Source organism: Sapajus apella, unplaced genomic scaffold (genome assembly GCF_009761245.1).
Source record: "Sapajus apella isolate SASKATOON/1434 unplaced genomic scaffold, GSC_monkey_1.0 scaffold20, whole genome shotgun sequence".
In the NCBI taxonomy this organism is placed as follows: domain Eukaryota; kingdom Metazoa; phylum Chordata; class Mammalia; order Primates; family Cebidae; genus Sapajus; species Sapajus apella.
The window spans coordinates 21448232-21475252 of record NW_022436960.1 but is presented as its reverse complement, the minus strand read 5'-3'; the positions used below and the strand labels follow the sequence as shown (position 1 = coordinate 21475252).

General features: G+C 38.7%; 1 protein-coding gene across 2 annotated transcripts in view; it reads right to left on the bottom strand.

The window, feature by feature from the left end:
- Positions 1-8583: 8583 nt before the first annotated feature.
- The window catches only part of SEL1L (SEL1L adaptor subunit of ERAD E3 ubiquitin ligase), a 54186-nt gene continuing 35748 nt past the window's right edge, over positions 8584-27021 (bottom strand). For both annotated transcript variants that reach the window (XM_032287707.1, XM_032287706.1), the window contains exons 12-21: positions 25313-25381; positions 23503-23580; positions 22373-22435; positions 21043-21130; positions 20575-20723; positions 19478-19643; positions 18869-18943; positions 17100-17272; positions 12688-12816; positions 8584-9624 (exon numbers count right to left, since the gene is read on the bottom strand). In XM_032287707.1, the coding sequence (XP_032143598.1) occupies positions 9415-9624; positions 12688-12816; positions 17100-17272; positions 18869-18943; positions 19478-19643; positions 20575-20723; positions 21043-21130; positions 22373-22435; positions 23503-23580; positions 25313-25381 (1200 nt within the window). In that variant the 3' untranslated portion in view covers positions 8584-9414. The remainder of the gene's footprint in view (positions 9625-12687; positions 12817-17099; positions 17273-18868; positions 18944-19477; positions 19644-20574; positions 20724-21042; positions 21131-22372; positions 22436-23502; positions 23581-25312; positions 25382-27021) is intronic.

The following is a 27021-nucleotide window of genomic DNA, read 5'->3' as shown; positions in this document are numbered from 1 at the left end:
CTGCCTCAGCCTTGCAAGTAGCTGGGACTACAGGCGCGTGCCATCACACCCAGCTAATTTTTGTGTTTTTAGTAGAGACGAGGTTTCACCATGTTGGACAAGATGGTCTTGATCTCTTGACCTCGTGATCTGCCCACCTTGGCCTCCCAAAGTGCTGGTATTACAGGCGTGAGCCACTGCATCTGGCCAAACTTGGGTGTTTTTACCCAAGATAGTTTTTTTGTTTTGTTTTGTTTTTGAGACGGAGCCTCACTCTGTCACCCAGACTGGAGTGCAATGGCATGATCTTGGCTCACTGCAACCTCTGTCTTCCAGGTTCAAGCGATTCTCCTGCCTCAGCCTCCTGAGTAGCTGGGATTACAGGCATGTGCCACCATTAGCCAGGTTAATTTTTGTATTTTTAATAGAGATGGGGTTTCGCCATGTTGACCAGGCTGGTCTTGAACTCCTGACCTGAGGTGATCCACCTGCCTCGCCCTCCCAAAGTGCTGGGATTACAGGTGTGAGCTGCCGTGCCCAGCCCAGTTTATTTGAATTTGAGTTTTGTGACTGACACAAGCTGAGTGACTTTGAGAAATTTGCTCAGCTTGTCCAAGCCTGTTTCCTTATCTGTTAAGTGAGAGTGACATGACTAGTACTGACATCCTGGAGTATTTAAGATTAAATTCAATAATGCATGTCAAACACTTAGCATCTGTCATACATTGTGTTCAGTCAGTGATGAAGATGACCCCCAGAGGAAAACAGCCTCTTTCAATTCAGTCTTTCATTCATACTCATCTTTAAATTCATTTTACACTTCAGAGTCTGGGCTGGCCCAAGTGACTTATGGACCAATAGGATGCAGTGAAATGATGGTTGAGATTTAAGTCTGAGTCTTAAGAAGCCCCTCAGCACCATCTTGGGGCTCTTGGAGTGCTCACTCTGAGGACATTTTGTCTGCCCTGAGATCCCCACACGTGGAGAAGGAGCATAGTAGGTGATTAATAAAGGTTGTTGAATGAATGCCCAAATGAAACCTTATGTTATAAACTTTATTTTTAATTTTTGAAATGGGGTCTCACTCTGTCACCCAGTTTGGAATGCAGTGGGATGACCTTGGCTCACTGCAACTTCCACCTCCCAGGCTCAAGTGATCCTCCCCCAACAGCCTCCCAACCTCCCAAGTAGCTGAGACCGCAGGCATACACTACTACCATGCCCAGCTAATTTTTTTTTTTTTTTTTTTTTGTATTTTTCTTTTTGGTAAAGACGGGATTTCACCATGTTTTCCAGGCTGGTCTCAAATTCCTGACCTCAAGCGATCCACCTGCCTCAGCCTCCCAATGTGTTGGGATTACAGGCATGAGCCACCACGTGTAGCCCTTTATGTATAAACTTTAATGTTGATCTCTTTAACATAAACTTTGCTTATACATTATTTGGAGCCATTTTAGGACAGTGGAATGTTGTCATCTCTACCAGGAAGCCTTGCAGAGTCTGGTGTCAGTGGAATAAAAAGTCAATTTGGGTTTTTTTGGCACTTAAGACCTCCCACAGCTGGACAGGACCTCAGGGACTGTCCCCAGCACCCAGTCTCCTGATACTTATGAGAACTCTGGAGAGCAAGTGGCTTGTCTGGGGCCACCCACCCACTGTGAGGACTCAACTGCAGCCCAGAACTTTCTCCCTATGCATCCTTCCCGTTTTCCTTCGCATTTTAGGGTCATTCAGTGGGGTTGGAGCTGACCATCACTAATCTCTTTTGTGAAGGGATTGGGCAGCTCAGGAGAACTCAGGTGGGAATCCAGTGGTTGGCTGTGTCTGGACCTCTCTGACACAGCATCTGTCTGATTTGTCATAATGGCCTGCACTGAAATGGTGACTCACAATTAAAAAGCCCCTTTAAGTGGTGGCAATAGGTCAGATGGGATGCAGTTTCCTTTTTCTGTGGTTAAGGTGGGGTTTCATCTCTGCTCATGGGTCTCTCCTCCATTTCTAAGGCAAATATGTCCTCTCTCGTTTTATAACTATTATTATTATTATTATTATTATTTTTTTTAGAGACGGAGTTTCACTCATGTTACCCAGGCTGGAGTGCAATGGCAAGATCTCGGCTCACCGCAACCTCCGCCTCCTGGGTTCAGGCAATTCTCCTGCCTCAGCCTCCTGAGTAGCTGGGATTACAGGCATGCACCACCATGCCCAGCTAATATTTTGTATTTTTAGTAGAGACGGGGTTTCACCATGTTGACCAGGATGGTCTCGATCTCTTGACCTCGTGATCCACCCGCCTCGGCCTCCCAAAGTGCTGGGATTATAGGCTTGAGCCACCGCGCCCGGCCTTTATTATTTTTTTTAATGAGACGGAGTCTCACCCTGTCACCAGGCTGGAATGCCTCGGTGCAATCTCGGCTCACTGCAACCTCTGCCTCCCGGGTTCAAGCAATTCTCCTGCCTCAGCCTCCCAAGTAGCTGGGACTACAGGAGCACGCCCCCACGCCCAGTCAGTTTTTGTATTTTTAGTAGAGATGTGGTTTCACCATATTGGCCAGGCTGGTCTTGAACTCCTGACCTTGTGACCGATTGCCTCAGCCTCCCAAAGTGCTGGGATTACAGGTGTGAGCCACCATGCCAGGCCACAAATGTCCTCTTTTAACTTACTGTACTGTGTTCAGTGAGACTCAACAGATTCTTTGGTTTTGCTAACCTGAGAACACAAAACATAAGTTTAGTTACGAGGCTTTAATTACTTTTAAGTCTCAAATAAGTGATGAAATGCAGACACCAATTACACAAACTTGAGGCTTCAATTACTTTTTCCTCCCTTTGAAATAATAAGGGTGGCTCTTCACAGGCCCCGTGTGGATGTTTTCACTTAGAGCACGTACTTCAGCTAGGGTCCAAATAGGGCTACAGGGAAAATAGCCTGCTATTCTCAGCCCTCAAAGTCCTGGAAGTAAATTTCCATGCACTGAAAGATGTAAGATGGGCTGGCTATGGTGCCTTACGCCTGTAATCCCAGTACTTTGGGAGGTTGAGGTGGGAGGGTTGCTTGAGCCCAGGAGTTTGAGACCAGCTTGGGAAACATAGTGAGACCTTGTTTCTTAAAAAAATAAAAAAATAGCTGGCTGTGGTGGTCCCTAGTAGTCCCAGCTATGCAGGAGGCTGGGGTGGGAGGATTTCTTGAGCCCAGAAGTTTGAGGCTGCAGTGGGGTCTAATTGAGCCACTGCACTCAACCTGGACAACAGAGTGAGACCCTGTCTCAAAAAAAAAAAAAAAAGATGGAAACCATTACCAGCCACAAAACATTATCCAAATAGTAGGTAAAAGAAAATACATGTACAGTTAGGGAAAATTCACATAAATTCTTCATTAGTACTTAAGGGAAACAAAATCAGCTGGAGGGCTTCCCCGGCTCCTCACCGCCATGCACTGACAGGCACGCACGGCTGGCGTTAGTCTCTACTCATTTCAGGAGATTGCATTTCAAACAAAAAAAGTTCAATTAATCAAATTTTCCTAAGAAAGGCTTCTACTGGCTGGCATGGCCACAGAGGGAGGGTGGGGAAACGCAGGTGTGCAGACTCTGAAACCCACAGCTGCGCCTTTACATTCTGAAATGTTTCTAAGAACAGAAGTTTCTGTTGCCCACATTTCAATCTTGAATTGTGTAAGCCCGAATCTCGTCTCCCACTTACAAGATTTATGAGACATTCTTTCCAAGTCAGAGAGGTGAATTAAAGAAGTTATACTGGGAGATAGAGAGGAGGCAAAGGCAGCAACAAATTATTTACATGAACATTCCAAAGTCAGTTAACCACATTCCACTCAACTTACTTGGGAAACAATTGTGCAGTTTTAAAATTAGGATTTAATATACAACTCAGTGTTAACATTATGTTTAAAATAAATTAACCCAGATAAAAAGAATTTGGCCTCCAGGAAAATCAGAGTTCTACTCAAAATCTAATACTAACCAACTGCTAGGGTGGTGAATTTTCAGGATCTAATGAAAAGCTTGTTCAATCTGATGGCTAAGTAGTGGAATAAGTGACACGAGAAGGAACAAAGCCCATTACACAGCAGTGTCTCCTTTTGAACTAATAGGTTCTAATGCTTTTTCTTATTCATGGAAAAATATCCGAAAAGTAAAATATTTTTTTGTTTCTACTACAGAAATTCTATTTTTAAAATTTGCATCTAATTTGTGTATCTGCTGTAACTTAATTTAAGCATACTTCTAATTAGCATCATAAAGGAAGTTAGGAAAGAGGCATATCTCATCAAGTTGCAGCCAATGAAGACCAGGATGAAAAAGACCAGACTTGGCAGAAAAAGGCCACGTGGTGAACAGGCATTGCCCAGGTTGAATGGTCACTTGCTGGTGTTAAGGCTCTGACATTCGACTTCCCCCACTACTTGTAGGTCAGTCAAGTCCATCTGGGGTAACTGAGCTCCCACAAGTAAAACTGGGAGATCTGACACCTCACTTGCCACAATCGGCATCATGCAGGTTTTTAATCCAAGATCTAACACTTCTAAGCTGGAACATTTTACCCGTTACCTCTTTTGAGTTGCCTGCTGGGAAGCTGGGGGCCAAATCTGTAGCCCACTTACAATCACATTTTGTGTACAGGTTCACTCCTGATTTAATATTTTGTCATTTCCTCTTTGCTCAGAGCATATTTAGTCTAAATAAATGTTATTGTGTTGTACGTGTCTCTGTAAGCCCTCTTAAAAACTTCCTGGGACAAGGCAATGCATAAACAAACTTTAGATAAAATATAATCTAAATAAATATAACCAGGCTAAAGTGAATCACACTATATAGCACAAGCTGCTTCAAGACAAAGGTATCAGAGATTTAAAAGGCGGTAACATTTCTTAGCAAATTCATGTTCTCCCTAGGGCAATATCAGACTTATAAAAATCGGAATTTCAGGAGTTTACAATGAAAGATGAATTCAAACTGCCCCCAAAATGTTTTCAGAAGCTTCTGAATTTCCAAAGATATTAAAAAATACAATCATTCAAGCTTAAAAGAAGTCTCTGGAAAGGTGCCTGTTGTGGTATATTACAGCATACAGGATAACCAGAGGTGGAATCTTTATTTCACAAGTTTCAAGATACAGTACAAAACGAATCTGTACATCTCTCTATTAACAGGATGTTTGTTTACACAATTATATTACACTTCACCAACCTTTATACTGTATTTCATTACATACAAAATAAATTTACAAAAAAAAAGTCTATCATGGTGTTCCTTCACAATGGCAGCTTAAGGTCTTTTAAAACTTCCTTTTCTACATATGTATAGTGGTTACATCTTGATATCAACATTATGAGTTTTATGAGTTTATTTTTTAATCAAAGAGAATAGTGTCAGCCTGTTTGTCAAACCAAATAGGAAAAACAGCATGTGAGATGATTCCCTGCACACAACCAAGGAATCCTTTCCTGCACACAACGTCGGATTTTTACTTGTACAAATAAGTCACTGTTAACATACAAACTATCTTTCCTTGGGATCGTTTTAAATTTTCTTGAAATACCAAGTGGGTGGAGAAATTTAGCTTCTTTTCAATGAATACCACATATTTAAAATCCAGATTGTGCCTGGCATTCAGGAGTGTTATATTTTCATTTATATTTGAGACTGATGGCTGATGAAAAATATTTTCATGAAAATAGAAGTTTTCTTTTGTTCTGATAATTTCTTACATGCTTCTAGTCATAATAATGTGTAAAATATATATGCAATTCACTTTCAAAACAAATATCACCTGTCACTGAAACAAATAAAGCTCTGCTCATCTTGGCAGTTAAAGGGGCTGTTTTCCCGACACATTTTGTTTTGAAATGTGTATGTGAAATATTAGTCCGAACCTCTGCAAAGGAAGTTTTTGCATATGTAGTTAGACATTAATATACATGCTACACACATAAAGAATTGTGTTTTTCATTTATAGGCCTGCATGCATACTTCCAAAATACTGGTTTGAAGAATGAACACGAGAAACAAAGAAGGGAGGGAAAAACGAAGAATAAGAAAACAAACAAAAAAAATCCTATATATAATAATAAAATACTTAAGTTTCCTTGAGGCATCAACAGCTCTTTAAATAAATCATCAGATCATCACCAGATCACTGGCAGAAGTTTCCAAAACTTCCTAATAGTACAGAGACAAAATGGCTTAGTGGCAAAACTCTCACATGTAAAGTAAAAATTAACCTAATATGCAGAATAGTAATAAATCCTTAAGAGTATCAAGATTAATAATTTATAAATTAATCTGAGTGCTAAATAATAAATTTTGAAGTCATCTTTGATTTACTTTTTCTGTGCCATTGACTACTCATGAAAAATAAGCCTCACCTAGAAAACAGAAACTGAAACTTCAAACAAGGAGACAGGAAAAAAAAAACATACACACAATAAATCCACCAATGCTACCTCTGTAAAATAAAATAGAAGCAAGATGAATAGTTTCAAGACAGTCAGCTAACCAACAAACCGAATGCACAAGAGAAGAGTAAACAGGGTACTACTGTCATCATATTCGAAGGCAGGAAGACGGACTAGAAAAGGTCTTAGGAGAGATTGGCTACCATGGACAAATGAAGCCACACTCTGTCTGTTAAATCTAAATTCTAACATTAAAACTCCTGAATCCTGGAGTTAGTTTAATGTCACTGACATTAACTAGCTTAGTTATTGTCATTTTATTCAAATGGATGCCATTTGATTAGGTATGTATTGAGCATTATTTTAGGAGAAAAACCAAATCCAACTCCTGTTTGCTTAGGTACCATGTCCCATGAACAAAAAAGAGGAGAGCAAAGTATTTTTGAGACAGTCCTTAAGTGAAGCCCTAAGAACTAAGTTATTTGAAAGATACCATTCACAAACTGCTGGAAGCAAATGACCCAGGGTAAAATGAAGTGGAAACAAGCCAAGAAAAGGAAATTCAGAACATCAACAATAAAAAAAAGGCGAGTGGTAAACTAGTAAGAAGTGTGTTAATATATGAAGAACAAGACTGCACTTTCCCGTTGAACCTTAGGTAGCACACACAGTTTTAAGAAATGTTTTCTCAAAGCACATACTCCATGGGGGGAAGGAAAGTTACATACAAAAAGGTTGCTAAAAGAAAAATTAGGGTGGATGGCTGAAGAAAAAAGTGAAAGCTGATAGTTATCTTAGGTGGTTTTTCAACTTTTAAATAAATTATAACAGTTTCTTCTAAAGGAAGTGTGGCTGCTACCATGGATTACACTTATTTTGAAGCGGGGAGAAGGGGCAGTGGTGGAGACACCAATGTACTGTACCAAATCTCTACGTGTAAGAGACCAAACAAGTCTTTGTATTTACAACAGCTGCCTAAAGCACATTACACTTAGGGGGGTAAAATTTCCTAGCTTTCACAGATATGCTTTCATACATATGGTTCTCTTGGTGACCTACTCTTCGAATTTGGAAGCAATTATCTGGGAGAAAAGTTTTGCTTACCAGGTTTCCCATAATATTCTAAACACAAAAAAGGTATACAACTTCACATTTAAAAGCCTTCACGTTCATTATAGACTAGTTAAATCTAGTTCTAAATACTACCGCAACTTCAAAAATCAAAGCAGTAACTCTACAAGCAATAAACTTTTCAAGTTTTCTGGCAGATTCTGGGAAAAAGCATAAAGGTTAGTATGAACTGACATCAGCAGGTGTAGAAAACCTGCTGAGATACAAACACAGTCTCAGACAAGATACAGGCTGGTGAACGCCACCATCTGACAATAAAATGAAATACAAATTCAGTTTAAGCTTCAATTCTTTTGTGTGTGATTAGGTGAAACTCTTCAGTTTTCCTTTTTTTTTTTTTCCATACTATTTAACCAGACAATCCTGAAGCATAGTAGCCTTAATTTTCCTAATGTTATCAGTGAGAAAATGGTGAATATGATAGCTACGCAGTGGCTGGCTGTTATAAAACTATCAGAAATAAAAAGATACCTGAACAGTATAGAACAGTATAAACAAGTTCTGGCTTTCATCAACCACTGAGTGTTTTTTTGTTTCTGAGATGGAGTCTCGCTCTGTCGCCCAGGTTGGAGTGCAGTGGTGCAACCTTGGCTCACAGCAACTACTGCATCCCGGGTTCAAGTGATTCTCCTGCCTCAGCCTCCTGAGTAGCTGGGATTACAGGTGTGCGCCACCACGCCTGGCTAATTTTTGTATTTTTAATAGAGACAGGGTTTCACCATGTTTGTCAGGCTAGTCTCAAACTCTTGACCTTGTGATCCGCCTGCCTCAGCCTCCCAAAGTGCTGGGGTTACAGGTGTGAGCCACTGCACCCGGCCATCATCAATCACTGAGCTTAATCCATCTTTGATTGTCTGAGTTTTAGTATTATAATAGTAGTCACTGTAAGCCATACCCTGGCAATGATATTTCCTATTTAAAGAATTCAGGAAGGCGATGAGTTCTTTGTGCAAAAAGAAATGCAAAGTAAAATAAATTCTGGGAATAAATGCTTCAACTTTAGGAAATGTGTGTCTGTCTGTGATCGTGGTACCCCAGCCAGAGTTCGTTTTGTTTTCTAATTTCTCCCATTTAGTCCATCCTCTGGCTTCTGGATCAAAGCTCTGTACATTCAAAACAAACAAGCAAATTACAGAGTAGGTGGGGCAAATTCACATTGGCGCAAGGAGTCACAAGGTTTTACATATGTATATTGCATTCCAAAGGAGTAAAGCTCACAAAAAACTCCTTAACAAGGCCTTTCAGTCTTTGAAGGAGAGGGGTATGGTATACAGTGTGACAATCACCAATAAGAACCTCCTTACCTTCCCTTTTAAAATAACGAATATGCTAAATATGTATAGCATGTGGACTGGTAAAAGTTTCTCAGTAGTCGAAGTTCCAAAACACTTTGAAGATGTCTTTTTTTTTTTTTAACTTAAAAGGCAAGTTCTATTTTCAGACTTTCGAACACGTTTAAACTTGCAACTAACTGGGTTTTCCTTTTTGCACTGATCAGTTTTTAGTGTCGATGCACAATACCTTAAAGATGGTTAATATCAAGAACTTATGCACATTGAAATAATGACCAAAAGGATCCAAGAAAGATAGCTGGATACAGCAGATGTTACTTTGAGTGTCTCACGTTTCCAGAAAAGAAAAAAGAAAAAGCCACTGAGAGTTGTTATTCCATATGGCACTGAAACAAACATTCAGCTTAGTTTACTTAAGAGTTACTTATCCCTGAAAATAAAGGCATCAGATTCTAAGCAGCTTTAGGAATTCAATGCTTCCTTATGCCATGCCTCTTCCGGGAGGTGACCACTGATCCAAAGTCCTAAATCAAATGCAAGTGTTCCCTGCAGATAACTTCCTTTGCTGTCACCGATCAAGGCTGGACCTGGTGGCTGTTACTGGGGTGGCTGCTGCTCTGGGGGCACCTCCTGCTGGGGAGGAGCTGGCCGTGGTCCTGGAGGCCTGGGTGCAGGCATGTCTTGGTGCTGCCTTTGCCTGTAAGCTATGACTGTTCCCAACAGCAGCGCGATGATGGTCATGAGGTAAAGGTCCCACTCAGGCCCCAAAAGCTGGTCCATATCAAGTTGGGTGAACATATCTCGAATCTTAATGAAAATAATATGGAAACCATTATTATCACTAAAATGTCAGGCAAAAAACTAGGAAAGTTATATCACCAGAGATAAGTATAGAAATTAAAATAATTGGGCCTGGCGCCGTGGCTCACGCCTGTAATCCCAGCACTTTGGAAGGCCGAAGTGGGTGAATCACAAGGTCAGGAGTTCATGACCAGACTGATCAATATGCAGAAACTCCGTCTCTACTAAAAAAAATACAAAAATTAGCCAGGTGTGGTGGCATGAGCCTGTAGTCCCAGCTACTCTGGAGGCTGAGGCAGGAGAATCAATCGCTTGAACCTGAGAGGTGGATATACAGTGAGGCGAGATAGCGCCACTGCACTCCAGCCTGGGTGACAGAGTGAAACTTTGTCTCAAAAAAAAATAAAAAAATAAAAAAAAATAAAATAATTGGTTTTAAAAACATTTTGCTGTGTGAGTCTGTGTGTGTGTGTGTGTGTGTGTGTGTGTGTGTGTGTATGCGTGTGTTTAAAGGGGTTTTAAAAGCCTTCAACTGAAGCTCAAAATAATGTGTCTGAGGAACTGAGCTATTAATGTATAACAGCTGATATTTAATATAAAATGTCTGACAGTGTTCTTTACATCAGTAATCCAATTCACTAATTTTAACCATTTTTCACATAAAATACTTGAAAAAAAAATCACTAGGGCCAGGTGCAGGGGCTCACACCTTGTAATCCCAGCACTTTGGGAGGCCGAGGTGGGTGGATCACTTGAGGCCAGGAGTTTGAGACCACCCTGGCCAACATAGCAAAATCCTGTCTCTACTAAAAATACAAAAATTAACTTGCATAGTGGAGGGTGCCTGCAATCCTAGCTATTGGGGATGCTGAGGCACGAGAATTGCTTGAACCCGGGAGGTGGAGGTTGCAGTGAGCCGAGACTGTGCCACTATACTCCAGCCTGGGTGAGATAGTGAGACTCTCAAAAAAAAAAAAAAAAAAAAAAAGAAAGAAAAAAACAATGGCAAGCCAAGGGGAGAAATTAGTATCTTGGCACAGGGAACCTATTGGCAGTGACAGCACACCAGCTGGAAAGCTCTGTTCCATGACAGTGGGGCCATTTCACTATTCCCATGTAATTGAAAATGGCAGGAACTCAAATATTTAATAGCTGAACGAATAATGCTTCTCAATTAGGATTTAACTAAAACACAAAATATTTAACATCTGAATTTAAACTTAAAAGTTATGTTCTTAGTCTATGATATCTGAATTGTTTAGTATCACTTATTTCTGATACTTTCTGACTTCTATTATACTTACCCATTAAGAAAGTAAATGTAGGGTATAATTTTTAAAATAAAATTACATTTGAAAGATCTCTGTAACACATTTGTAGGTACAGGTGCTAAATTTTTCTGGGAAAAGGCTCACGCCTGTAATCCCAGCAGTTTGGGAGGCTGAGGCGGGTGGATCACAAGGTCAAGAGATAGAGACCATCCTGGTCAACATGGTGAAACCCCGTCTCTACTAAAAATACAAAAAAAAAATTAGCTGGGCATGGTGGCTTGTGCCTGTAATCCCAGCTACTCAGGAGGCTGAGGCAGGAGAATTGCCTGAACCCAGGAGGTGGAGGTTGCGCCACTGCACTCCAGCCTAGGTAACAGGAGCGAAACTCCGTCCCGAACAAAAAAAAATAAAAAAAAAAAAAAAAGGACAAGAAACCACTAATTGTGTTCTCTGGGGAAGAATCTGGGATGGGAGATTTGTGTTCTTCTGCACTGTTTGACTTCCTTACGATCGATACTTATTAGTCTTGGACTCTCCTTTTCTTTTTAGTTGGAATAGCTAGGTGGTAGGATTATGGGGCATTTTACTGTCTTCTTTATGCTTCTGTATTAAAAAAATAGAGATATAATATACCCAGTACATCGTACTGGAAGATGAAATCTTAGACTATAACCAACAATTAGTAATAAAAATTGTGAGAGATAAGAGTTTGAAATAGTACTGAGAGAAACAGTAGGCTGCCACATGGTCAGCTTTTTAATTAAAGAAACAAAGATTGTTTCAACTGGCAGCGGTTACAGCACACTTGACTCATGCTACCATTCGATTACAGCAACTGACAGTACACATGCATAAGCAACTGGGAGGACAGAGCCCCATACCAGTGCTCTAGAGCTATCTGGGGAGGACTTCAGCTGCATGGACTAGACAAGTCCATTTCTTTTTATTGATGATGGAGCAGCATGGACTACATTTATACCTGTGACACATACGAGGGAAAGCCCGTTCTTGATTGTAATACTGAAAGACATTAACAAAAGGGTGAAACATCATCCTTTTCTGGTCCTGAATAAACTTTTCTGGTCCTGAATAAGCCTATGTTAGAAACAATGTTTCTGAACATCTTAGGGCTTTCAGAGTCAAATGCTGCACCACTTAATCCATTCTAGGAACTACAGTACTGGAAACAAAATGTAAAGCTGGCAGAATCCAAGAGTATCTACACACCAGTACTGGCAACTAAAGTTGGTAATTTTGAAGAAAACAGGTAACCACTTCCTATTTAGGTTCTCCCATTAGCCTATTTAAATAATTCAAACTATTTTTAGAGAAGAAAATTCGGGTGGTGTTTTCAACTTAATGTTTCACTATCAGAAGAATCTGAAATACAACAACCCGGGCAGGTTCTCAAGTTCTTTTTTTCTTTTTCTTTTTAAGGAACTGGTTTGAGCCACTGCCAGGCGATCATCTGATTTAATGTTTACTGAATGTAAGTACTGTTTCAAACTGCCGTTAATCTGTCTCAGTTTTTCCTAAAGCAGAAAACATTTGCATCCATGAAAAATGCTTCAGCGTTACGAAGTATCAAATGCTACCTAAAAACTGCAGTAACTGCTTTGTGCCTGCATTTATCCCTCCCCTGGTAAGCTCCTCTAGGACCTGAGCTGAGGGGAAGAAGGGAACCCACCTGATACTTGCAGGACATGTTTCCCTGTGCTTCTCAACCTCTGAAATACAAACCTCCAGGACAGAGCTTCCATCATTTATATTTTGATTAAAAGAGGCATGGACCACTTACGTTTGTTTCCCGTATGTACTGCAAGAAATAGACAATGCCCAATTTGCAAAGGGCTAGGAAGACTGGAACTTGTGCATCAGGGCTGGCTTCAGCTGCCATGTCATAAAAACGTTTTGCAAGGTGAATATCCTATAATACAGGGAGGAAACAAAAACGCATTTCTTGTCAAAATAAGTAAAAATATTTAGTGTACATGCTAGACAAATTTATTTTACCTTTGAGGTTTTCATTTTAAAAATAAGTTTCCCTCACCTAAAGAAAAATGACAAGCTTTATTTGGGTAAAATTTGTTTAATTATCTAACTGCTTAATATTAAAAACTTAATTAAAAAACTCATTTCCCCCCAACGTAACATCTCATTTGCTGTGTAGATATGCTGGATACAGCCATATATCCATGCATTGACACTATTAACCTACAGATTTCCAAAGGCGACCTCTGAGACTCACAATTTTTTGCTACTTAAAACTTCAATCAGGGTAAGCAATGTCTGGTTTCAGTTTGGGACAGTAATCTTCAAAGTGGGGTAGAGACACTCAAGATTTTACAACAGAGGCCAGGCATGGTGGATCATTCCTGTAATCCCAATGCTTTGGGAGGGCGAGGCAGAATGATCACTTGAGGCCAGGAGTTCAAGATCAGCCTGAGCAACCCAGTGAAACTCTCTACAAAAAAATAAGCCAAATTAGCTGGGTGTGATGTTGCCTGCCTGTAGTCCCAGCTACTTGGGAGGCTGAGGTGGGAGGATTGCTTGAACCCAGGAGGCCGAGGTTGTAATGAGCTGAGATGGTGCCACAGCACTCCAGCTTGGGTGACAGAGTGAGACCCTGTCTCCAAAAAAGAAGAAACAGATTTTGTAAGAGGTACTTGCATGGACATGTTAAAGAACTCTATTCTGCAGTTCTGCAACTTCCATATGTGCTTCTTCCTAAAAGGGATCTGCTGAGAATAGGCCTGCGTGCACAGCAACGTTTCTCCACTTTGCAAAAGGAGGGCATAGCCCTTATCTACCCCACTCTTTCCTCAAGTGCACTGCCTTGGGGTGTAAAAATCTCAGGGGCTACCACTGAAAGAGATACCATGAAATACTATTTCTGGAGAAGGTTCCTTTACTGACTAATTATAAATCCTTATTAGGGCATCTTGTGTTTCCCTGTGTTAGATATATTTCTGTAAAGGGTGAAACAAGTCATTCTTAATTTTGGCGGGGGCTAGAGTGTTCTGAATTCAGATATGTAATAGAATGGAATGGTGGGAATTTTCCCTTAAAAATCTCATTTCTATTCCTTATTATCAAAGAATACCAAACTCTTAAGAATTCCATGAGACATGAAGAAGAAAGGCTAAAGACCAAAAATGACTCCGGCCACCAACATATTTAAATACAAGCAGTTACTTTCAGCTATTCCTCATTTTTGTCCTTAGGGTATGTCAAGAAGAGGATCTTCAAATAATGGTAACAGCATGGTTAGTGTCTGATTTTTTTGGAAAAATATAACTCAAATGGTTTTTTGGACTGCTGTGTTTTTCAAGCTCATGGATCAAACTTCATGTGACTCATACACACTCTGTGGATGATTCACTAGGGTCATTAAATAGATTCAATAATGTGTAATTAAAATTTAACAAATAATGTAATTTTTTTCCAATAGTCAATCTTCATATTATTTAATATTTTCCTATGTTAAATGCTAGATTGATTGTTTTTAGTATTAGTAGCATGAATATTTTAAACTTAAAAAAAAAACAACAGAAAATGTAGGCTGGGCGTGGTGGCTCACGCCTGTAATCTCAGCACTTTGGGAGGCCGAGGAGGGTGGATCACCTGAGGTTAGGAGTTCAAGACCAGCCTGGCCAACATGGTGAAACCCTGTTTTTAAAAACAAACAAACAAACAAACAAACAAAAAAAACAGAAAACGTGATCCTGGTGTCTTACAAAAAGTAATGGAGTACTGATTTTTATACATGATTATTTATTCTCAAAAGCTAAACACAACTTCCCTCCCTCTACTCTTATCAGAGGAATACTATGCCTTTTATTATATCTTTATTTACAAGAATTTATATTGTTAGCTATACATTGTATTACAAATTAAAGGAGCAAATTTTCTTGTTTTATAACCTATTACAAAAACAGATTATTAGTCATAGCATTTTCATCTGCAGTCAGTATAGTATTACTAGATGTACTCCATGAAAGCCATAACTTATATATGATCTTTGTATTAGTTATGTTAAACTTCACTTGAATTAAAAAGGGTCAGCTAGGTGTAGTGGCTCACACCTGCAATCTCAGCACTTTTTGCAGGCCGAGGCGTTTGAGTCCCCAGGAAATTGAGACAAACCTAAGGAACATAATGGTACCCCATCTCCATTTAAAAAAAAAAAAAAAAAAAGAAAAAAAACCTGTCAGCCTTTCTGATAGAAGCTAAGTCTAATATGGGACACTGGATGACTGGTTTGATAATAAAGAGAGGCTTCAATTCCTCCATTAAGTGGCAGAGACCTTCCAGAAGTTGAATGTACTGAGTTTGCAGCTCCAGAGCCTTGACTGAATTATATTTAAGTATCTAATATTAGTAATATTCTAAATACTAGGGTAAGTTTAATATATAAACATTTACATACTGAAATTAAAATAAAATGTCCAAATGTGAACAAAGCAGCAGTATTTTGTAAAGAAAATAGCGAATTAGCAAAAATGAACTTAACTTTCCCTCAATCCCTAAGCAGTTAGGTCAACAAAGGGCCTCTAAGTGGCACAGGAAGGAGTATAATTAACAGTCCATCTCATAAGTCTTGGTAAAGCCTTTTCAATACTCTTTCCTAGAAAAAGGGAAAAGTGAAAGGCTCCAGTGTCAGGGAACACATGCTTTCACAAGTTTTCGGTTTCTAATTCTTTGCTTTCAATGCAACTGAAGAGGGACCTAATCAAGTGGTTAGGGGATTAATCATTAGGAATAATTTCTAATGACAAGTTACTCTGATTATTGCCATCTAACTGTTAAGGCAGTTTAAAGAACTATGTGACCATGCTATATTGAAACTCTTCTCATTTTCATATACGTATTTATGTGAACAACATTCTAGTCATACATTTCAAAAAATGAAAAACAGAATTAATGCTAAATCTGCTCAATAACTTTTAACAAATACTCCATTTATCTCATTAAGAAATGCATTTTCTCTTTTTTTGTGACAGAGTCTTGCTCTGCAGACTTGAGTGCAGTGGTGCAATCTCAGCTTTCTGCAAGTGATTCTCCTGTCTCAGCCTCCAGAGTAGCTGGGACTACAGGTGTGTGCCACCATGCCCAGCTAACTTTTGTCTTTTTAGCAGAGACGGGGTTTCACCATGTTGGCCAGGATGGTCTCAATCTCTTTGACCTCATGATCCACCCACTTCAGCCTCCCAAAGTGCTGGGATTACAGGTGTGAGCCACTGTCCCTGGCCCATTGCATTTTCAATTACTAATATAAAAGCAAAGTTTTATCAAAACATATTTTGTAGATTTGATCAACAATGTATTAAGTGATCAACTGTGACTAGTAATATCTCATGAACTTTTCTTAACACTTAGATCGCTGTTAATAAAATTCAAAATGAATTTATATATTTGTTTCAGGTAAGTACGATAGAGTGATCAATAAAAAAACTAAGCATTAAAAACAATACATTAGTATTACATTCTACAGAAGTTGTGGTAGAAAATATAAATTTAGGGAAACAGGAAAAGCCATAACTTTCAATTAAAGCACTTGCTTGTATATTTCTAAAAGAAATTAATAATGAGTGGGTATTATTGTTATTTAGATTCTACTGGATATTTTAAGTGTAAATAATTTTACTTAAAAATGTTAATGCTTAAAATAGCTAGAATTTAGAGCCTTTGAAACCTAAGAAAAAACTTAAATGCCAACTTAAAAATGCACAAGGGGGTCTGTAGTTTTTCCCCCTTTGTGGGGAAACATAGGCAAAACCTTAAGTCATGAGTCCAGAGAACGTCAGACTTAGTTAGGAAAGTGTTAAGAATCAGAAATAAATTTATCAGTAGAATACATTTAATTCATTTCAAAATAATTTAGAAATAATAGAATTTGGCTGAAGATTGACAGATAGTTTCTCAAACAAGTAGTAATCAGCAGAGGCAGCACGGCACTTCCATTTTCATGAGTCTGTTTTCAGCTTAATCCCTAAACAGAACAGCTTGGATGGTAATATCTGTGTGTCTCTGTGTGTCCTGGAAGATGAGAGATGGAAGGGCAGTCTTCTGAAATATTACAAATCAGTCCCATAATTTAGTGGCCTGAAATCCAACTGAATGTCAAGGAAAGTCTATTTTTTATACAAATGCAAGTGTTTTCCCCAATCACAATTATATTATTCAAACATGTTTGGAAGCTACACTCACCTGTTTAATGCCCAGTCCTTTCTCATGCATATATCCCAGATTAAACATAGCTTGTGCACTGTGCTGCTGCTCAGAAGCCAGACGGTAATGAATAAATGCAGTTTCATAATCTACATCGGTGCCAAATCCATAGAAATGGTAGTCTCCAAGCTTAATTCTAGCCACAGTATAGCCTTAAACAAAAGTTAAATGCAAAACTGCCAATAAATAATGTTTAAAACAGACCAAATTTTTCTTTCCTCCTGTTAGCATGCTTACATAAAACAAAGACTTTTAATTTGTAGTACACAAACTTTGTAACAAATCCTTTCAGCCAAGTTATAAAATCCAGTGCAGATTTAAACTAGAAGTGTAGCTCTTCTGCAGGCTTTGGAATAGAGAGAGTTTTGTAAAACCAAGTTGGTGTGTGTGTTGGGGGACAGACAGGTTCAATATCCCTAATTAAAAAATTTGAAATCTGAAATGCCCCCAAACCTGAAACTTGACGTTCAAAGTCATGTTCAAAGGAAATGGTCACTGGAGCATTTCAGATTTCGGACTAAGGATGCTTAAACGATATGCGCAAATATTCCAAATACACACACACAAAAACAAACAAAAAAAAATCTGAAATCTGAAACACTCTGGTCCTAAGCATTTCAGATAAGGGATACTCAAGTTGTACTCCCTCCTTTCACTAACACTCCTAAGTAAAGAATCAGGCTCCTATTTTATCATGTCATTTACATTTTAAAATAGTCCAGCTTCGGCTGGGGGCAGTGGCTCATGCCTGTAATCCCAGCACTTTGGGAGGCCGAGGCAGGCGGATCATGAGGTTAGGAGATTGAGACCATCCTGGCTAACAAGGTGAAACCCGTCTCTACTAAAATATAAAAAATAAGCCAGGCGTGTGGCTTGTGCCTGTAGTCCCAGCTACTCCGGAGGCTGAGGCAGGAGAATCATTTGAACCCAAGCGGCGGAGGTTGTGGTGAGCCAAGATCATGCCACTGCACTCCAGCTGGGCGACGGAGCAAGAGCCCGTCTCAAAAAAAAAAAAAAAAAATGAGTCCAGCTTGACCATTTAGGCTTGGAGAAGGAACAGGCAGAGAAACATGTATAAAAAATAAATATTCAAAAGAAAAAAAGAGTGAGGTAAAAGTTACAGTCTTTCAGGTTTCAGACTAACGTTCTATCATATATTCTATTTAATTCCCATTTCACACAGTATACTGGCCTCAAACTAGAAACCAGAGTGAATCATAGCTTGATGGAAATGTGTAGTACCAAGTCTTTACAATCCAATTTAGAAACTCTGGCTCTAGAAACTTCTATGTTAAGAATAAATACCAATAATATGCAAACAAATTAATTCACAGTATCTCTCTGCTTAATTAATTATTATATTTTTTTGAGACGGAGTCTCGCTCTGTCACCCAGGCTGGAGTGCAGTGGCGTGATCTTGGCTCACTGTAACCTCCGCCTCCTGGGTTCAAGTGATTCTCCTGTCTCAGCCTCCTGAGTAGCTGGAATTATAGGAGCCCGGCTAATTTTTTTTTTGTATTTTTAGTAGAGACAGGGTTTCACTATGTTGGCCAGGCTGGTTTCGAACTCCTGACCTCAAGTGATCCTCCTGCCTTGGTCTCCCAAAGTGCTAGGATTACAGGCGTGAGCCATTACACCCAGGCTCTACTTAATTTAAAGGTGATGAATGACATGATTTAATGTTCATGGGAGATAAACAACACAGGGAGGTCCTTGAGCGAAACTCTTAACCTTGAATTATCACTCACCTTGAGAGGCAGCCCTGTTCCAATGTAGCAAAGCTCTGGGATAAGTTTCATTCTCACCTACAATGGTTGCTTCTCCTACAGAAAAAGAAACAAAATAAAATCAGGCATTTAAGAAAAGGCACTAGACTTACTTTTCATTTGCAAAGTAGGGAGGACAGGTGGAGCATAAGTTAAACAAGAATTAGGATATAAGAAGAATTGAACAAGTACTGAAATTAAACAATTATTGAACTAGAATAGTGGGTTCAAAGCAATGGCTGGATGCAAGAGGTCACTACTTTGTGAAACATGTTTTATTTATAGAACCATTGAGACTACTGAGCCACTTTTCTGCACAGTGTTGGAAAAATGGCACTTTTATATCCACTGTATTTTGAAAAATGTATTTATGGAAAGTGCTTAATTTTAAAATGAATGTCAAATCCATTTCTACAGTCATATCTAGTTATAAAACTATGATGGCTAAAGTAAAATATTAATAACTTAAGCATGTGTGTTCAGTTTCAGTTATAACAACAACTGTTTCCTAGTGGCTTTTCGTTTTGAACAGATTAACCCGATGTGAACTTGTACATTCTAAACCTAAGGCGGGACTAAAATGAACCTTACTCTGATCAAGAATGAAGGCTGCATTGCTTTGTGCCACTTCATAGCCCTGTTCAGCCAGAAGGAGGTACTGGATCACTGCAGCATTGTAATCGCCATCTTTATAGCTGTTATAGGCAGTCATAAGCCTTTCAGACCAACGTCCTCGTTCACATACATTCTTAAACAACTGTGTGAGATGGGGAAAAAAAATCAGTAAAACAAAATAAGAAACATATAGCAGAAAATCACTTATGTACTTTGGCTACAAGTTCCTATTAAGCTTGCTCTTTCAATTTCTGGCAGCTTTCTTGAATAGACATAGACGTATGAGATACTTATTTAAAGTTTTCACTTACTCTTTAGAAGTCAACAGGTTTATAAAAAAAAGTTAACAGTACATAATTATTGTGCTATAAAAATCACCAGTTACTCTGCCCAGGCAAGGTTCTAATGATTTGTGTGTACCGCCATTCTTACAACCTCCCATGAGGTTCATGAGGGACCACCCTATGGGTTAAGTCCTGTTAACAGCCACAAGTGAGTAAACTAAAGCACAGAGATTTAGAAACTTTGCTAAGCATTTATCAATGTCACTCTAAAGTGCCAGGTCTGAGAGAGCTAAGAGGAAAATTTTCAATTAGGAGCTATTGGCATTCCTTTTTGGAACATTCGTTCAATGTACACTTCTCTTTTTTTCTTTTCTTTTCTTTTTTTTTAAAGAGATAGGCTCTTGCTATGTTGTCCAGGTCGGTCTCGAACTCCTGGGCTCAAGCCATCATCCACCTCAACCTCCTAAGTAGCTGGGACTACAGGCATGTGCCATTGTGCCCAGCTCATATATTTTTTTGATCCTGATTATTATCAGATATTGTCTTAGGTGGTAGAGATGCTGCAGACACCACTATCTCCCCTTGTATAGTTGATACTTTCAGGTAGAGACTAAATAATAGGGAGAGACTAAATAGTTACAGATCCCTCAGTCTTCCCTGAGTATATCAAAGCTAGGTAGGCTGAGTCTAGAATTATAGAAGAAAACAAAGAAAACCAGGATTAAAAGCGTAGACCTTCCTGTTGAGCAAATCAACTCCCTACACACAAGCTGGTAGAAAAGACTGTACCTCCACTGCAGTGTGACATGATCGCATCACACCTGTGCCACTGGCATGCATCTGGGCTAGGTTATAGAAAGCCAAGATATGGCCTCCCTGAGAAGCTAAATTAAAATATTTTAAGGCCTGTTTGTAATCTCTCTTGACTCCAATGCCATCTGTAAGAAAAAAAAAATCACATGAGCTAACAGACCTAAGTAAGATTTAGCTAAGTATCAGAGAAGCTTTATAAATGAGGAATAAAACTCTAATGAAAGAATTCTTACTAAATATGTGAATCTAATTCAAATTAACATATTGATACAGATTAATACAATTTACAATGAAAAAAAAAAAAAAAAACACGTACAAATCATAGACCTGGGAGAACATTTAACCAGCCAGAATTTGGTAACAACCATTTTCATATCATAATGCCATCTAGTGGAAAGCAGCTTAATTTAGGGTGTATCCATTATTAATTCCAGTGTTACTTACTATAGTACATGGAACCAAGCTGTAGTTGCCCATCCACCCAGCCTTGTTCAGCAGCTTTCTGGAAATACTTCAGGGCTAGATCATAATTCTGTAGAAAAAGATGTCATATGATGAGTAGCTCAAAAGGCTAACATACTCAAAAGTTAGGAGATCTACTAAAAGGAATGAACAAAGCATACAAAAAATATTTCTGGTAAGTCATTAAAAAGACTACCTTCTAATTCTTATTATAGATAACAATATACTTTAAGTCATAGGGGGATTAATATTTAAGGTGGTGAAGAAAAGCAATTTGTATGCTGCTTTCAGAAAGTACAAACACTAGTAGAACCAAGAATTAAGAAAGTCAGTCTTCTCTGCTGACTCATTAACCCTTTTTAAACCTCAATTTTCCTAATACTAAAGAAGGAAACTTCTTTCCTTATTCATTTCTTCCCTGTGTACCTTACCAATCACTACATGATTATTATACTTCAAGGAGAAAAGTTAAAATAAAGGTTACTACTGAATTTTAGTGTTCTAGAATGACTAGAAGGCCTCAAAATGAGAACACGTTACTGTCTTTCGTGTTAGAGAATACCTACAGATTAGACTCTTAAACATAGCTCTTAGATTCAGCCTCAAATTAAAAGTTCATATTACTTGAAGAGATCATATAGAAAGAAAACAGCAACGTGAATCCAGGGACATCCAACATGAGGAGGTTGCACAGAAGGATAAGATGCAATGGCCAAGGAAACCCAGACTCAGAACATAAGGCAAGGGAGAAGTCAAGTGAGGCAGAACCAAAAAAATGTCAATTGGACTAACATTTAGGAGGTTACTGGTGATCTGTACAGAGTATAGTTCCATAAAGAAGCAGTTTGATTGCTAAGAACTCAAGAGTGAATAGCAGCTTAGTTTGGCTCCGAGTGAAGGGCTGGGAGGAGAGAGGTGGTAGCTAGAGGGGACAAAGGGCAGAACAGAAAGCTTTCTTCCTCCTAAATGAAAGGCAATTGTGCATTTTTTCAGGCTTGAGTAAAAAAGTAGGCAAGGAGATGTTTTAAGTCCTGAGAAAGGGTTATAGTAGGTGGGGCAGAGAGCAGAGATGGAAGAACAAGAAACAGCTCCACACCTTTGGGAGAAAGTGCCAGACACAGAGCTGTTCTAAGACAGTGGTGTCTGTCGGGTGTGAAGTGATAGTGAGACAAACTCAGACAACAGGAAGAGGTTCAGCTTTGCTTACAACGGAACAGCACCACCTCGGCTGACTGGAAGCTAATTAAGGAACATGTCCCTACCTCTCCAGCCAACTGCTCATTAAAGTCAGAATGTCGGACTGAACACTTACAACTTGAACCCCTCTCCCGTAGAGGTAGGCCATTCCAAGGCCACTCTGTCCCACTGGGTTGCCCTGAAAACCAGAGAAATCAGACAAAAAAGTGAAAAGAATTCATTAAAAAATAGGCAAGAATAAATAACTGCAAAATAAATCCTTTATAAGCATATTCAAAAACATGTCTTAGTACTTTTCCATTCAAAACAAAACTTTCTTCTCTTCAGACTAAACATAATATTGACTTTTAGACATTTGGGGGCTTTGGGTAATTTGCTGAAAAAGAGTAAATAGTAAATTCATTTAGAATTAAATTTTGGTGAGTTACTTTATGACCATGAATTTATGACATACAGCATGACTGATGTATTTCATCAAAATTAAAAGCAGGTCACATTTTTGCAGTTTTTCACCGGTAACATCCCAATGAAAAACATCCCACCCCAATAAAGAGGAAAGGTATCATGGAACATCTTGTAATAATAGCACAATCATGTAATAACAGCAATGCTGCTATAAGGTGCCAAAGATATTCTTAGGATTACTGAAGTGTCATGGAGCAAAGAGAATCACTGTTTTGGACTAGAAAGAAAAACTCTAGAATTCACCTAGACTTAGAGGGACAGAAGACATCTTTAAAAAGACTGTCATAGCATTCCTTAGGGAAGCATTCAAGTGACATCTGGAACTGCAGTAACATGTAAGAGTTGACAGAAAGGTAAGTGTACATACTGAAGATATACAAGGTTTTAGGTATTCATATGCAGTTTTCTGAGCCAAAAAAAGCCTAAATTATGTACTACAATTATGAAAAGTATCCTATTATGTAAGCTTTTAAATTTCATGTTGCATTACAAATAGGTAGATTATATAACTCCCAGTTCCATTACTAAAAATCAGTATTTCCCTGATTAGGAAACTTCTCAATGAAACTTAATTAAAAATCAACAATCTGGTTCCTAAAAAAATTGCTTTTTATACAGAGGGCTTTGTCTAATCAATACATTCAATGAATCATATTTAATAAGCAGTTTCAATAATGTATAGTGTGAGTTGGTTAAGATTAACCCTTTAATATAACAAATTTATTTATTAAAATATTAGTAATATGGTACACATTTCAGTACACTGAGACAAAGTCTTACCATGTCAGCAGCTTTCTTAAAATAGTGGAGAGCTGTCTCATTACTCTGAGGGACAATGTCACTTCCTTCCGAATACATCTGGAAAACAGACCCCAATTTCAGTAAGAGCTGTAACCCTCTCTTCAAGTACATTTTTCTCCTTTATTATCTCCTTTTGGTTTTTGTTAGCTCTCATGAAATCATTTCCAAAAAATTTAGAATTCCCCGCAGGATACTTTAGAATTAAAAGCAAAGGCTGGGTGTGGTTGCTGATGCTGGCAGTTCTAGCACTTTGGGAGGCTGAGACGGGCAGATCACCTGAGGTGAGGAGTTCGAGACCAGCCTAGTCAATATGGCAAAACCCTGTCTCTACTAAAAATATAAAAATTAGCCAGGTGTGGTGGCACATGCCTGTAATCCCAGCTACTCGGGAGGCTGAGGCAGCAGAATCACTTGTGCCCAGGAGGCGGAGGCTGCAGTGAACCGAAAGCTTGCCACTGCACTCCAGCCTGGGTGCCAAAGGAAGACTTCATCTCAGAAAAAAAAAAAAAAAAAGAAAACAGAAAAAAGAATGAGAAGCAAACTCTTAAAAGCAAACATTTTAGTAATTATATATTTTGATGTCATCTCAAATTTATGACTTATTTGTAAACATGAATACATAAAATCAGCTCATATATCAGTCTCAGAGGAAATCTTTAAGCCCAAGATGAATCATTTTTCTCACTCTATTCCAGGGCAGTCAATTGGTTAATAAGTTGCTTAGGATCAGATCAGTGATTCAACAAGGATAAGGGCAGATGCTCACAGTGTTCCTTCTTCTTTCTCCTCCACCACTACTTTCCCCAGGATAAGATCACAAGTGGGTCTTAACTTCAGGAAGCAAAGTAACTAAAAGGTTTATCTGAAAAGGGTTTAAACACTAAACAATCAGAGTATCTGGTATGGAGAATGATAAAGCGCCAAGAGAAAGAAAAACAGAATGGTCAAGACTGTCTTTGTCCACATACATGTTAAAGAAACAATAAATTTAAAAAATAGTTTTTAAAGACAATGACAGTAGTTCAGAGCAAAAACCAAAAGAGGAGGAATGAAAAGTTCTTAAATGCTTAGCAAAAACATGGAAGAATACCAAGTTCTATGCTATATAACAGCTAGAATATTTAAATGTTCAATTAACTAGTATGATCATGAGGCAAATCATGATACAATTTTCCATTTGTAAAAACCTCTGAGATACATTCCATCTAAACTTCCTTACTTTAGGATTTAGCTAGAAGTGAAAACATCCATTGATTTGTACTATGTTTCAAAATAATGAAAAAGAAAGTTTTGAGATTCTTCCATGACAGATGGAATTGATTTATAAAGTCTCTAGACTTAAATGTTCCCTTGCTTGAGAACATAGCTACATTGAGAAGAGGTGGGTCATGGTTAACACATTTAAGACAAAAGTTCTACAAATGAATTTCAACAAACTCTAATTGCCTCTATTCCGCATGGAAGGAAACAGGCAACTGTGAGAGTCTTAGCAAAAACTGCAAAGCATCAAGAATGCATTCCTCATTATTGCATAAATACACAAAAAGTAGGAGCTCAGACAGTGAGAGCTAATTCCAATGAATAATTAACATACTGATGAGCAAACACTATGTTATATTTAAGTTGCCTAAGAAAATGCCTCAGAATAGCACTTTAAGATATAATAGTTTTGCATTAGGAATTTTATTTCCAATTTATTTTTGGTAAATTGTAGATCCTGAATACAATACATGCTAATTATGCAAACACCTCTTGCTATTACATAAAACATTCACAGGATGTACAGTACCTTTCCCAAAAAGGCCATAGCATGTGAATTGCCAGCATTTGCTGCTAAATTGAAGTAGTCAAATGCTCTCTACGAGAAAAGAATTTATTAAAATAATTAGTTTTTAACAGAATCTGCTTTTGACTTTTCAGCCAAAATAATTATTTCAGGAACATTTAAAAAATCTTGTTATATTACAGTGCTTTAAAAATAAGAATGCCCAGTTATCAATATTTTGAAAGAGAAATCAGTACATCTAGAAATTTTATTTTACCAAATAACTGTACTATTTATCAGGAAGTCATTGCATAATTATAGATGCAAAGAAATTTCTTGTGTCTCCTAAACTTAAGGTCTAAGAAGTTTTCTGTTATGTGTGGGCAATCAGCTTGCTTAAAAGACATTTAAGAGCAGCTTGACTTCTTTGGTCTATCTCTTTACTGATAACCTGGGAGAAAGGAAAAACTAAGTCATCTTTCCAAGACATGGAGCATATTTTCATTGTTCTCTAAAGGAATACAATTTCCTCATGTATTGTTTTGAGAAGAATTCTTAACCTTACTTAAAAATCACTGAAGTAAACACACTAGCATCAGCAGAAATTCATTATCACCGCTTTAAACTGTATTGCTGCCCATTTTTGTTAAGAACCTTGTACCATTGGTTATTCCCCTTCTTTTCTTTGCTGATTTAACTTCTCCCTGTTTTGGAACCAGTTCCCCCTTGTCCATATTCTGTAATCTCATTATTACAAAATAAAACCCAGCTGGTCACGGTGGCTCTCATCTGTAATCCCCGCACTTTGGGAGGCCAAGACGGGTGGATCACTTGAAGTCAGGAGTTCGAGACCAGCCTGGCCAACATGGTGAAACCCTGTCACTACAAAAAATACAAAAATTAGCCTGACATGGTGGCATGCGCCTATAATCTCAGCTACTTGGGAGGCTGAGGCAGGAGAAGCCCAGGAGGTGGAGGTTACAGTGAGCCAAGATCACACCACTGCACTCCAGCTTGGGTGACTGAGCAAGAACCTGTCTCTAAATAAGTAAGTAAGTAAAATAAAATAAAAAATAAAATTCAAACCAAAACATTCAATATATATATCTCCTTTAGAGACCCCCACTTTCTCTCTAATGATGACTGTTCTGTTAGCTACTTTCCTTCACAGGCAAACTTCTCGAATAAATTGGCAACATGCACTTCAATTCACACTACAGTCTAGTCTTAATTGGCTTCCATTCATTACATCAAAAACACAGCTTGTCAAGGCCACCAATGAGCTTCATAGTGCCAATCTAAATTTTTTTTTTTTTTTTTGAGATGGAGTTTCACTCACGTTATCCAGGCTGGAGTGCAATGGCATGATCTCGGCTCACTGCAACCTCCGCCTCCTGGGTTCAGGCAATTCTCCTGCCTCAGCCTCCTGAGTAGCTGGGATTACAGGCATGCACCACCATGCCCAGCTAATTTTTTGTATTTTTAGTAGAGACGGGGTTTCACCATGTTGACCAGGATGGTCTCGATCTCTTGACCTCGTGATCCACCCGCCTTGGCCTCCCAAAGTGCTGGGATTACAGGCGTGAGCCACCCCGCCCGGCCCAATCTAAATTTTTAGTTAATCTCACTCCACCTTTCTCTGCAGCATTTGGCACAGTCCATCAAGGCTTCCTTCCTGACAGACTCAGCTTGGCTTACAAGATGTCACTCTCTCCTGGTTTCAATCCTAAATC